The sequence below is a fragment of the Cajanus cajan genome, chromosome 9, assembly GCF_000230855.2.
Source record: "Cajanus cajan strain Asha chromosome 9, NIPB_CcT2T_4, whole genome shotgun sequence".
Classification (NCBI taxonomy): domain Eukaryota; kingdom Viridiplantae; phylum Streptophyta; class Magnoliopsida; order Fabales; family Fabaceae; genus Cajanus; species Cajanus cajan.
This window is the reverse complement of record NC_138525.1, coordinates 54,922,200-54,936,352: the sequence shown is the minus strand read 5'-3', so window position 1 is coordinate 54,936,352 and position 14,153 is coordinate 54,922,200. Positions and strand designations below refer to the sequence as shown.

At 28.7% G+C, this 14,153-nt stretch overlaps 1 protein-coding gene across 1 annotated transcript; it reads left to right on the top strand.

Moving 5' to 3' along the window:
- The first annotated feature begins 2,251 nt into the window (after positions 1-2,251).
- Positions 2,252-3,487, top strand: LOC109815011 (AT-hook motif nuclear-localized protein 28). The gene has a single exon (XM_020379580.3). The coding sequence runs from the start codon at positions 2,552-2,554 to the stop codon at positions 3,326-3,328; it is 777 nt and encodes a 258-aa protein (XP_020235169.3). The 5' UTR covers positions 2,252-2,551; the 3' UTR covers positions 3,329-3,487.
- Positions 3,488-14,153: the final 10,666 nt, after the last annotated feature.

The window sequence follows — 14,153 nt, the reverse complement described above, 5'->3', positions numbered from 1 at the left end:
TTTTAAATTGATCTTTTTTTATAAATAAAAAAAGTTTGCATTATTTATTATATTATCAGAAAATATATTTTTATAAAATAAAAAATATATATAAAAGATCATATACATAAACAAGAACATAGTAAATATGTCACAGAAAAAATAATATAATAAATGAGTTTTAATGTATCTCATCAATTTCAACTAAGAGTATATGATAAAAACTATAAAAAACGATAATTAACTCAACATGATGTATTAAAAACATAGTGATAACATATAAATTCAAAACTTTGATAAAGTAAAAGTAAAACAACAAAAAAAAAATTCCTTTAAAAAAAGTAAAATAAAGGAGCCTAATCAAGATCTTGTACTATCTCATCAATATTATCATCTTGAGCATCATCAACATCATGCTCAAGTTTATATGGCATTGTACAACATCAAAATGTATCATTTATATGAAGAAGAACATAGGAGATGTTCTTATTAAATTGAAACTTGAATGCTTTTACATAGTAAAGTTAAAAGAGAGATTTCAAGAATATATTTTTGATACATTCTTTTAAATATATGATTTTTTATTTTTTAAATTTATTAAAAATTAGAAAATTCCATAACTCTCACACTTCATTTAATAAATCTCACTTATAAACTTGTTGCTTTCAATAGTTTTAATAAAAAAAGTTATGTTAACATAAATGTATTAGAAAATGTAGTTTTATCATTTGTCAAATTAAAAACATTCCAATATTAATGCAAAACATATCGGACAAAAATGTCTTAACAAATCTTTGGTTTAATAACCAAATACTATCCGCTTAAAAAGATTTATACTATCAATCAATAAAAGGTAAACTTCAAACTTCTAACATGTATTTAACAATGTCTCTTATTTTTTTTTCATATTTCAAATGAATAACCTATATCCAACTTATAGTAACTTAATATCAAAATGAAATATATATTTTATCTTAAAATTTTAAATATTATAATTTTTCATCATTTTTATATTTATTTTAATTTTTTTTATTTTCATATCTTTTTGACATATATTTATTTTAATATTTTATTTTAAGTTTTTCAATATATATTTTTATATTTGTTTCAATATTTTTTTTTTAAAAGATTATCGATAGTTAAAAACAATTTTATACTGCTAATATTTAAAATATTTATACAAGTATTAATTATAACATAATATATAATAAAAATATTTATTTATGGTAGAATTTAGTTATGAAAAGTGCATTGTACATATTAAAATAATAGCTTTTTAAAATTGAAAAAACTGACTTGTTCACCTAAAGTTACATGTTGATATCAATTTTATTAATTTAGGTAAATTGTGTTAGTGTAAATTTTAATCGAGACTAATTAGATAATGTATCAAAACATATTAGATGTTTGTTTTTTTCATCCTTAAAATCAATCTAATCTAAATCACAATTTCTCTTAATATTTTATTTTTCTTTTACATTATTAGTATATTTACTATTCACCCAAAACTAAATAAGCATTGTAAATAATTCGATTATTAGACATGTTCATAATCTATGAGACTTATATTCGATATGATTTCTTAACTTATGCATGAATGCATAAGATTGGATTTGACTCAATTACTTAATTTGTACAAGATCTTTGATACTTACTCTAAGTTGACATGACTTAATTTCTTAATCTATGCTCAATTCATGAGATTTCCTCTAATAGATTTTGACATAGTTTCTTGACCTATGCATGCATCACATGTGAGACTTACACTAGGTTAATTTTATCTTTCAAGTTTTAAAGTTAAATAAGTAATATGTCTAATTTTAGTTTATTCTTTTCAACTTTCTGACTCAAAATCGGAGAATATTATATTAAATCCTTAATTAAGATTGATCTATTCGATAAGTGTAATTAAGTGATTGACGAATTACATTATAACCTAAACCCTAAACCTTAAAAATTCACATTATTTATCATAATTTTTTACTAGTAGGTAGCAATAGTTACATATCTCATATCCTAAAATCTGGTAAAGATAAAAAATAATTGATGTGATAAGATAAAATTGCTTTTTATATCATGTATAGATGGATAAGATAATGAAAGAGAAAAATAACATTAGACAGGAAGATAAATAATAGAGGTTAAGAAGAAGTGGATAATTTGACGTGATAATGATAGTGTTAGAAATAGAATTTAGAAAAGAAAAATGGAAGGTTTTTGACGTCAAAATAAGTGTCCGAAAGCAAAGATGAGAAGGGTGTGCAGGAACTAGGAAGAGGGGAAGCCCATACCCCAAAATGAAAGCCAAAGCCAAAACCAATCAATCCATCAATCAAAGCGTCCTTATCACATTCTGCACAACGCTCTCTCATGTCTCATCTGTCAACGTGGGACCCACTCTGCTCTAACACCGTCGCCATTAGTCTGTACTTTGTTTCCACTCTCTCCATAATAAAACCCCAAACCCCAAACCCTTTTTTCTTTATTAAAATAACCCTTTCTTTCTCCAACCTTCTCACAATCTTACCACGTCATCAAACTACTTCCAACATTCACCTTTCAACCCACCAACATGTTCTCAAAGCTTCATCCAACACAACAACAACAACAACAACAACAGCATCAACTTTTTCAATTCTCCCGGGAATGTCAAACGCCCGACGACCACCACGCCCGCCCCAACGCCGCCTCCGCCTCCGCCAGCGACGGGGCCACAATTGAAGTGGTCAGGCGGCCCAGGGGCCGCCCTCCCGGCTCCAAAAACAAGCCCAAACCTCCGCTCGTTATAACCCGGGAGCCCGAGCCCGCTATGAGCCCATTCATTTTAGAAATCCCGGGCGGGAGCGACGTGGTCGAGGCCCTGGCCCGGTTCAGCCGCAGAAAGAACACGGGCCTATGCGTCCTGTCCGGTTCGGGAACCGTCGCCAACGTCACTCTCCGTCAACCCTCCGTCACTCCCGGCGCCACCGTCACTTTCCACGGCCGCTTCGATGTCCTCTCCCTCTCCGCCACGCTCCTCCTCCAAGCCTCGCCGGCGATCGCGCCCTCCGCCTTCGCCGTCTCGCTCGCCGGCCCGCAGGGCCAGATCGTCGGCGGACTCGTCGTCGGGAGGCTCACCGCCGCCGGGACGGTGTTCGTGATCGCCGCGTCGTTCAACAACCCGTCGTTTCACCGGCTGTCCTCGGAGGAGGAGGCGCAGAACAACTCGCCGTCCGGCGGCGGAGGCGAGTCTCCGGCGGTTTCGGGCGGCGGCGCGGAGAGCGGGCATGTCCCCGCTGAGTCGTGTATGTACAGCTGTCACCTTCCTTCGGATGTGATTTGGCCTCCTACCGCTAGAGCACCTTTCTGATCATATCAATTCTTAATTCGACGTTGTTGTGAATTTTGCTTCGTTAATTGTTTGTTTTGTTCTCTTTCTTCAGTGGTCTAGTTGTAATGGAATGCTGCTGTTAGCTTATTTAGCTCTAGTTCCCAATAGAAAATACCCGTTCATTTAGATTTTCAGTAATACTTCTTGCATTATTTTTATCCTTACTCTCTTTCTTGCTAGCTGTCATTATCGTTTTGCTTCACACACAAGTTAATTCTATATGATTCAATTTGTTAAAACTTCATTCATGTTAAACCTAATCCTGATTTCAATAAACCAATGTTCTGTTTTCTGAGCTCCCATTTATTCCTTGTCGTGTTATTTACTGTGGTTTAGTTTGTTGGTACTAAATTATTCAAGTAATACAACTGAAAATAAAAAATAATGTATTTATTGAGAGGATGGATTATTGAGTATTAAAAAGTGATATATTTGGTATGTTACTTAATGGGTGTGGAAAAAATTTAGACTTTTTACTGTAGAACGGAAAAAGTAATTAACCACCTTTTATAATCTTAAAAAAATAAGATGAGACGTTAAAAAATATAAGAAATTAAAGTAACCTATAAGTAGGGTTTATTTGGGTTATATATATTAGATTAGATGGAATAAATTTATTAGTTGAATTTGAGTATAGTTTAGTTGAATATAGTACGTGAAACGTGGAGAATGGAAGTTTGTGGTGGGCATGGGGCATGGGGCATGGGGCATTGCATAATGCATAGTGGGTTATGGTGGTGGTGGCAGTGGCAGTGGATGAAGATAACGCAGAGAAGAGGGTATAGGGTGCAAGTTGTTGATGATGAAAGAGTTTCTTGATTTGGAAAAAGTGTATGGCAGTGGAGAACGTGGAAAGGAAAGGAAAGGAAAGGAGAGGGTTTCTAACATATCATCTCTTGTTTGTTCCTTGTGCTTGTGTGTCCACTACGGATTTATGCCTCATCTTTCTTCTGTACTTCTTTTGTCTCTTTCCCTCATTGAAAAGTAAAAGAAGCCAAGTGTGTAACTCGCAATTCAACACTTGCTTCTCCCACTGTGTCTTCTCTTTATTGCATCATCGCGGTGGAAGCTTATTCTCAACGCGGATGCCTGATGGAACTCTAAATTCCAAAACGATGACGTTGAACTGTCTTCGTAATTCAACTCATGATGGGGTCCCATTTTTTTTCGTGCGGTGAATGGATTTTCCTATTAATTTCACATACACCAAAGCCTGGTTTTCTTTTTGGAGTTTTAACAGTGTCAGTGACGTTGCTATTATCCATTTTCACATCGATGCTTCTTCATCAGACACCTTTACACATACAAGTCTTCGGTTTTGCCAATCTTTTACAGATTCAAATTATGATCATTGTAGTATAGTGGATCCGTGTTCCTATTTTATGCCGCCATGTTTCTTTACGAGAAAATTAATTACTATCATTTCGTGGTCTCACCAATCATTTAGTATTTTGTTACAGTTTATTGTTTGGGGTTTGTTTTCCTTATTTTAAGTACTGATTACATTTTTTTTTTGGTTTTATCTTCATCATGAAATATGTATGATTTATTTATTTTTAATAATGGAGGATGAGTAATGAGTGGAAAAGTGTTGCCTTTGTCTATTAATCTAAATCGATTATACTATTAACTAATCTGAAAAAATATATATCTACAACGGTTAAATAATGGAGGATGAATAATGAGTGGAAAAGGGTTGTCACTTTTTTATTTTTCCGGATTTTTATATAATTGATTTGTTTTTGGTACAGTAACAGGTTATATAATTGATTTAGAAACTTGCTGTAGAATTTATATTTTTTACTAGAACTGGCATATGGGTTGATCTCATTTATTTCAAGAAATTCATTAATAATGTGCTTGGATGAAAAATTTAAATGAAATAATTCATTTATTTGAAGAATTTCAAATTTTTTGAGGTGAAATACCTGTTTAGATGGAGGATTTATAAGAAATTTAAAATTCAAGTATTTGTGAGATTACTTGAAATAGTAGAATGTCAAATTCTCTAAAAAAAAGTAAAAATTTAAAATTTTTTATTTTATTTTTCTTCTTATTTCACTTATATATTTTATCTTATCTCTTATCACTTTATATTTTAATTATTAAATATTTAAAAATAATTTTAAAATTATTAAATATTTAAAAATGAGCTAATATTCATTTTTATAAAATTTAATTTAAAAATTTCAACATATAAATATATTTTTAAAATTAATTTTATCATAATAGAATCAAATTACCATATCTAATCCAACAATTTAAAATTTTCAAATAAAATATTTTAAAAATGATAAGAATTAAAATCAAAATAATTCAAATATCAAAAATTTAAAATTTCTTGAATTTACAAAATTTTTCACCCAAACACACATAAAAGATTTTGAGAACGAAGGAATTTTTTTAATTATTTATTTATTTATTATATATATATATATATATATATATATATATATATATATATATATATATATATATATATATATATATTATAAAGATAAACAAGTTCCCCTAAAAAAAATAGAGATAAACAAGTGGATATTAAAAACTAAGATGTCTATTATTTGTAGTTACAACTATGCATGCTCGATCTAGTATACCATGATATAAAAACCAGGCTTTCTATTTCCCTAACAAGGCTCCGAACAACATTACTAGTATGATTTCTAGGTCTCCTTTTAATTTTGATGCTCTCGGTATGGATATATAATAATATTTTAAAAAATCCTAAACAAACTAGCATGAATCATCAAATATACTCGCTATGAATTATTATTATTTTATTTGCCGGTCATATTAACTGTGAATAGATTATGCATATGTTTGGTAAGATATTTTAAGAATTGATTAATTTTTTTATTAACTTATAAGTGAATTTGATTAAAATAAATTTGTTTAATGTGAAAGTTTGAGTTTATTTTATGAACTTATAATTTATTTTCATATGCTATATTTTTTGGTATATTGATGAATAGAAATAAACAAAGAAAATTAAATGAAATTTAAACCAACTTCATGTAAAATGAAATTTGGAGTACTCATCTATTTAACAAACGTTAAATTAAATTAACTTTTCATCTGACTAATTTATGAATATCATTATTTTTTCTAAGAATACTTTCACAAAACACATGTAAATCACGAGCTAAAAACTCTCTAATATTAGTAATAATATATTCATATTCATGCCATGAACAATCATGTTGCGAGTATTTATGAATGGTAAAGATAACAATTACACAATTTAACTCATAAAGAAGAAATTTGAATTCCTCTTCCTAACATAAATGTAACTTTGCCTCGAAAGCAAGAAGTTTTGCATGTAAGGAGTCTCTATCTTTAAATGAGTTCGCAAATCCCCTTTTCATCATCCCTCACCATTCCATCAATTCCCATCACTTGAGAGTTTTCTAGCCAATTTCCAACAACATTCATAAGTTAATTGAAGTAATTTATAACTTATAAACCTTTAAATTTATTTCTCATTTTTTAAATATTTACTTGAAATTTTTTTACTCATTTTAATTTAAAAATTATTTTATCTATTTTATCATTCTCTCACTTTTATTATGAAAGTTATTTTATATTATTTTACACTTATTAACTAATCTTATCAAATATTTTTCAATTCAGTCAAATAATTTATAAATTTCTGAATTTTCAACTTTCAACTTATAATCAAACAGTTTATATAAATTTTTAACTAACTTATAAATTAATTTTATTAAACACATCTTATCGTTGAGCTTATATATGAGCATTTTTAAAGACCTCCAATCTGCCTAAAATTTGGGTCATAAAAAGGTCGCAGTCTATTTGGATTCAATAATAACAACAAGGTTAATATACGATATTTTACGTATTACTCTAACTTTTCACTATCAAAGGAAAAGTCAATAAAATTACAAATGTTTAATCTTCTTCATACTTTGCGTCTGTACTTTTTAAGTGAACCGCATTTAATAAAAGTTTACTTGAAATATAATCAACGGTCACCCTAAAAGAGATACTTGATCATGGCTTTTCCATTAATTATAGAACAACTTTTAGCAACAAATAAACAATTAAAGCACGTACATTCACAGTTTTATGCACTTTAATAACAATTTGACTACATTCGTATCAAGTTATATCCTGGATTATCGGTTCGCTCTCTTTCTATTGTTTTTGCTTGAAAATTCTCCCCAAGTCAAACACTTTGAGCAATATCTCAATTAGGGTAGGTGGATCCTCCTCTATCGTTGCCACACCATGTCAATTTTTCAACCCATAGTTGGGCACTAATACCTTTCCCATTTTCCTTTTGCCCACTCCAAAACCTACCAATGATTCGTGCATGTCTCATTGTCTCATTTTATATTGACTTTGTTGCCTCTCTGTGTCACCCAGTAATTTGCAACGTCCACATTTTTGCAAAACCAGAATATTCTCCGTTTGGTTTATGCACATATATACTTTGCATTTTGTTTAGAAAAGTCAAAACAAAGCAAAATATATATTCTGCTTTTACCGACCCACTTTAGCTTTTCTTCTACTCGTACAGTTGTTGTGCAGTACAAACTTCAAAGGTTTAAATGAATCTTTCCCAAACCACACAAGGCCAACTCAACTTATGTTTCTAAAAAAAAGGAAAAAATTAAGACTGAAAGATTTTAATATTATCAAATAAAAAAATCATAAAAAAATATATATATATATATATAAGTGAAAAATAATATTTACCTTTAAGAGTCATTGATATCGGAAAATCTATTATACTTTTGAAACATCATTAGTGATTTAATTGCTGCATCTCTTTGTGAGTGATTAATTTTCGCTTCTTTAAATTCAAACCTACATCCTCACACTCTCCTCATCAATTTTCGGTTCTCTTTTGTTTTTCCTTATATGGATCATAACGATAAACATATAAGCAATCAATTTCAGATGATCATGATAGAGTATCTTGCAAGAAAGAGAAATGAAGAGATCTCTCATTGGGTCTATCAAAGCTGAAGCTGGACCACTGACTGATGAGGCAATTGTAGTGAAAAACACATCGCCAACAATGCGCCAATGTGATATTTGCGGCAAGATTTTGAATAGCGACAAGGCTTTGGGTGGCCACAAAATTAAGATACCACTTTCAAAAGCACCAAAAGAAGGTAAAAGTCTGTTTCACTAATCACTCAAAATCTAGCGATAGTAACAACAATAATAGAGCTAATTGAGATGGTGATGGCAAACACATTAATTTGTTGTATTTGCAAGAAGGAATTCCCTATCAAGAATGTCGTGTTTGGGCACATGAGATCTCACCCTGAGAGGTCATGGAGGGGCATGCCCCTCCTACTCATAATAAGAAATCATCTTCTTCATCATTTTACTTATTATTCCCACAATTCTGATTCTGTGGAGAAAACTATGGAAGATTGTGACTACGATGATGGTGATGATTGTGTTGGTGGTGGTGTAACATGGTTGCCCTTGATGAACATGATCACGATGATGAAGTCATTGATCTTTCAAGCTTTATTTTATCCACCTAGCTAAAGAAAGATAAAAGAGGCAGAAAATGTATTGGTGGTATCGAGGCTGCTAAAACCCTTGTCTACCTTCGTACTCATGCTAAGTATTTTTGTAGAGTGATCATGAGTCTAATAGGGTTAACGTTGTCCAAAGAGTGCTCCACCCTCTAACTAAGCGTGACAAAAGGAAGATGATTCAAGTAAGAAACGTGAGGTGAAGAAGGTACAACTTTATTATCTAAAGTTGGGAAACAAAAGTGATGGCATCGAGCTTGATGGATGAATAAATGATGGATAATCATATTTAATAATTTAGGATAGAGTTAATTTTTTTTAATACAATTTCTCATACTCAACATTCTTAGACTTGGAATGCAGATAAATATGATAGCTAACCTTTGTAGTAGATTTACAATAGCCTTGATATAATCTTAAAAACTTGGATCTAATTCAATATTACAAAATTAAGTTGTAAGGTGATGATTGCTTTTAGTATATATATATATATATATATATATATACTTTTATGATCTCCGGTTGATATGAGATTTCCAACACCCCTCTCAATTAAAGGCTATACACCTCGAACGTGAAATTTGTAGAACGAGTACACCTACGGATGGATAACCTGATAGTGGGTGACACGATAAACTCAACAACATTAATATTTGCTATGATATAAGCTCTAATATTCTTTAATATTATCTTAAGAAAGTGAGTTATGAGTCTAGTTCAAATTTACAAAATTGACTTGTAATATAAAGGTTGCGTTTCACTTACTTTTTTATTATCTTATATATTTTTAATTGATATGAGAGTTGAAATTTTTTCAATACTCTTCTTCATGTCCTATATTATTAGATTTGGTATATAGATAAATTATGAACAACTCTTTAATAATTTAAGATAGACAAAACTTGAATTTTTTTGAAAAAATAATGAATTGATTGAAGTTTATTTTTTTTTATGATTTTTAAGATACAAGGTTATCTAATTAACTTTATTTAGTGTTTATTTTTCAAGTGATAATAATTAAAATCATTTTAATTATTTAAGTTTTCCAAAAAATATTGTCTTTTTTTCGAAAACTTCATATTAAAATGAAGGAGCTGAAAACTTCATACTAAAATAACAAAAGCCGTCTCTCTCTTATTTTATTTTATTTTAAATTTTGGGGGAGAGCAGAAGGAACTCCACAGCAAATAAAAATAAACTGGTTTTTGTAAATTATTGACATTAATGTTCCATAAGTAATATTTTTTTATTCATAAAAATTTTAAAAAAATAATAAAGTAACTAATAATTAAAATATATAATTACTAGTTAAGAGAAATGTCATAATATAAAATAATGAATTAATTTTCCTTTTTAAGAAAAAAAATCTAATGATATTAATTACTAATTAATAATTTTTATTTAAAAAAAATCGATCAAAAGACTGTGCTTATATATGTATGCGTGTGTCTCTAAACAACAATGATAAACATCATAGAAAACTGAGCGGTATTCATTGCACTAATCAAATCGTGGACTTGACATGTGATTGTATTATTGGAAAACATTTTAAGTATTACAATCATATCACTTAATTATATAGACATCTTCTAAGTTTAAATTCTTTAAATATAAAAATGAAAAAAAAATTATGAATTAAAAGTAAATTTGTAAAGTAGATGTGGCTGTAAAGTTATGAATCTTTGCATTGGTTGTTTTCATACACTTTCCCTGTGTAGCAGGGACAAAACAAAACAAGAAAGCCTTCTTTATGGCTGATAGTGATATATATGATGGATGTATCCGTTAGGTGGTATGGTATGGTATGTATGGGCAGCAGCAAAATCCAATTGTGTTTGTGCCCACTGCCCACTATTTGCAAACACATGCATGATGCATCGTATCATCTCCATGCATGACATCTTTAATTTGCTCATCCTCTAATATTTGTTTATAGCGTGTATCTTTTCTGTGGGGTTTGACATATGTTTGTGTTTTTTTATGGTAATAATATTGACCAAACCCTGTTTGATTCCATCCCATTTGCATGCATGGAAATGTGTCACTTTCCTCTGGTTGATTATTCTGTCGATAATAAACACGAATGCTAAAAGTATGATACGTGAATCTGGATAAACATATAAGACTTCAAAAATAATTTGCATTTATTTTAGTACAAATCCTTTCTCAGTAGAACTTTTACACGAATAGAACTGTAAACAGTAAACCCTATATATGTCCAAATGCAACTTTTGATGGACCAAAGTTACAAATCCCATTGTGCAATTAACAACCTTAAAATCCGGTTCATGATATATCACGTGGATGGGGTCAGAGCAAAAGAGTTAGGACAAAATTGATATGATGAGAAAGTGAAAAACTGGAAAATGTAGATGTCAACACAGATCACTATGACAAGAACAAGATAATGGGAAATAGAGGAAGCAAGCTAAGCTAGCATATCGACTTAATGCGTCTGTGAAGAACTATCTTAATTTCGACTCATGTACATATTAATTTGTGATTTTTGCAGTACAGAAATGGTAATAGATATGCTATTATTTTCATGGATTGAATTAATCACCTGCCTCTCTATTTCCTATGTTATTTTTTGTTTCTTTAATTTAAAAATTGACTTGTCATTTAAAACAAAATTATTTCTTTATATATATAAAAAAATAACAGTTGCTTTCCTATTTTTTAAGTTTTATTGTGGTGATATTTTTCACTTGAAGAAATGTGAAAGGAAATATTCACAAAATAGTTATTAACTCTCTAATTCTTATATATATAAGTTGTATTCTAGAAGTTTTTAATAGTTGTTTCTATACGTAAGTCATTTTATAAAAATTAAGAAATATTATTAAATACTTTTTTTTATGTCAATTGTTCTATTTTCTAATTAAATCATATTTAATTACTCTATACTTTTTTATAATTATTTTTACTTTTCCAAGAACAATGGAACGTATCAACAGTTTTTTTTTAGTACGTATCAACAGTTACTAACATATTAAAATTAATAGATTATTAGAAAGATAATTATGGTGAAGAAAGAAATTAATAAAAGTTAACTTTAGATGTTTCATAAATTTAAAATTATCAACTAATTTTAACAATTCCTTAAGTATTTATGTATTAATTAATAAGAATAACTTTTGTGTAAAGTTCGGTGAAATATGTTCCCTCCCTCAACAAAATAATGCTATGTTGTAATGGAAGAAATAAATTAATAAATAAATTAAGCATTATTATATATATATATATATATATATATATATATATATATATATATATTCAACATAGCTGAATATATTTATTTTTAATACTTTTTTATAAAATATTTTAAAAATATTTATAGAAAGATTTATAACAAAATATAACAACTTATATTGATTTATATGATTATGTTATGAGTGCCTTATAATAATATAAGAGATTTTAATATATTAAAACCTTTCTTTACTATGGTACTTTACAATTTAGGTATCAAACCTTAAAAACTTGGACGGGAACTCATCTTTAATAAACAGTTAATTTATAGGTATGATTGGGGATAGAAAAAGGAAATGAAGTAATTGAGTCTCATAAAAGAACTTTGAGCAGAAAAGATAAAAATGTGTAGGAAAGGAGTGATTAAGTAAGATTTTATTATTAAACTCGTCCCTATGTGACTGATTTGTTAGGCATAAGTTGGGAACAAAAAGGTTAAGACTTAATTACTAACCCGTAATATTCGCTGTCGGTGAGTAATCACACTCTTTCCCATTTTATATTTTCCTTTTACAGTGCTCGTTAATTATCTACTATATATTGATGGAGTTTCGTAGGTTAATTCTCCAATCCAGTTTTTTTTTCATTAGATAAATAAACATGCCTAATCCTTCTCGCTTAATATGAACATAGTGAGTTCAATCCGTTTTTACTTTTTTTTTTTTTTATACTCTTCAAAAATAAACTTATAATGAATTTATGTTTGATGAATATTTTTATTTTATAACATATATTTTTAAAATAATTATTCTCATTATGAATAAAAATATATTATTTAACCCTTTGATAGGCCAACATACTTTGTCCAATTTCTTTGATGGACAAATCGACCCTTTTCCAACTTTAGGTGGATTGATGTACATAATAACCCTCTATTGGCAGCATGTCCTTGGTGTTGGTATCCTGCTGTTAATAGGTAAGAGACTAGTTTCTTTCTTGATAACAATGAATATATTCGTCATTTCGCCTATACTTTATAATTTGAAACTCACAATTATTTTCTTATGTTGAAAATTACTTACAAAATAACACTTCAACCTATTGTAAACAGATTTTTTATTTTTTATTTCTTTTTAGGCTTTTGACCTTCAATTAGAAAAATAATCCAACGGTCCCGGGTTGACTTGTAGGATGAAGATATTATGTTTTACAATAAATTTCATACACATTAAGATACATCACACATAGTAGAAAAATAATGCAGAATAAAACACTAGTATGAAATTTATCAGAATATTATTTTAATATTAATCATTTTAATACAATTCATATTATTTTGGCCAAAAACATATTTATCTTATACATGTTTGTTTTTGTATATTTTATATATAATTTTTGAAGATAAAAATATTCTTTAAACTATTTTAATTATTACATAGACATTCTTTGAAATTTTTTGAGATTCGTGATTTCTTATATTTTCTTTTAACATTTACATAAACTCTTTTATAGGAATGCATAATACAATATTTTTTTCTAAACAAAACAAAATGCTAGTATATCGTATAGAAGATATTAATATAAGAAAAGTGTGTTGTTAAATAAGAATAAATAAAACACATAAGAAAAAATTTAATGAAACCTGTTGTTATAAGTACCATAAAGTATTTGGATTTTGGATCAATTGATAATAAATTATTTCTGTTTTATTAATAGCCTCGAATTCGTATTTTAAATATATAAATACGTTAAATACTTAAAAGGAAAAGTTTATCTCTCATAACAATTTTACTAACTTAAATAACACCATTCTTAATGAAAGATATATGTGGTATAAAAATAAGAAGAAGAAAAAAAGCTTGCTATAAGTATAATTTACTCTTATCACAATTTTTTTTGGAGTACAATTATAGAACCTTTTAATATCAACAAATTAATCATGATATAAACTTTCAACATTAGAGAGATTCTAAAAAGAAAAAAAATAATAATAAAGAGTTGTTTTTCTTTTAATTTACTTTTACTATTATCTCCGCCTTAATTAACTGGCCTAAGAATTCTGCCAAAAAAGAACAAATTTATATAATTAC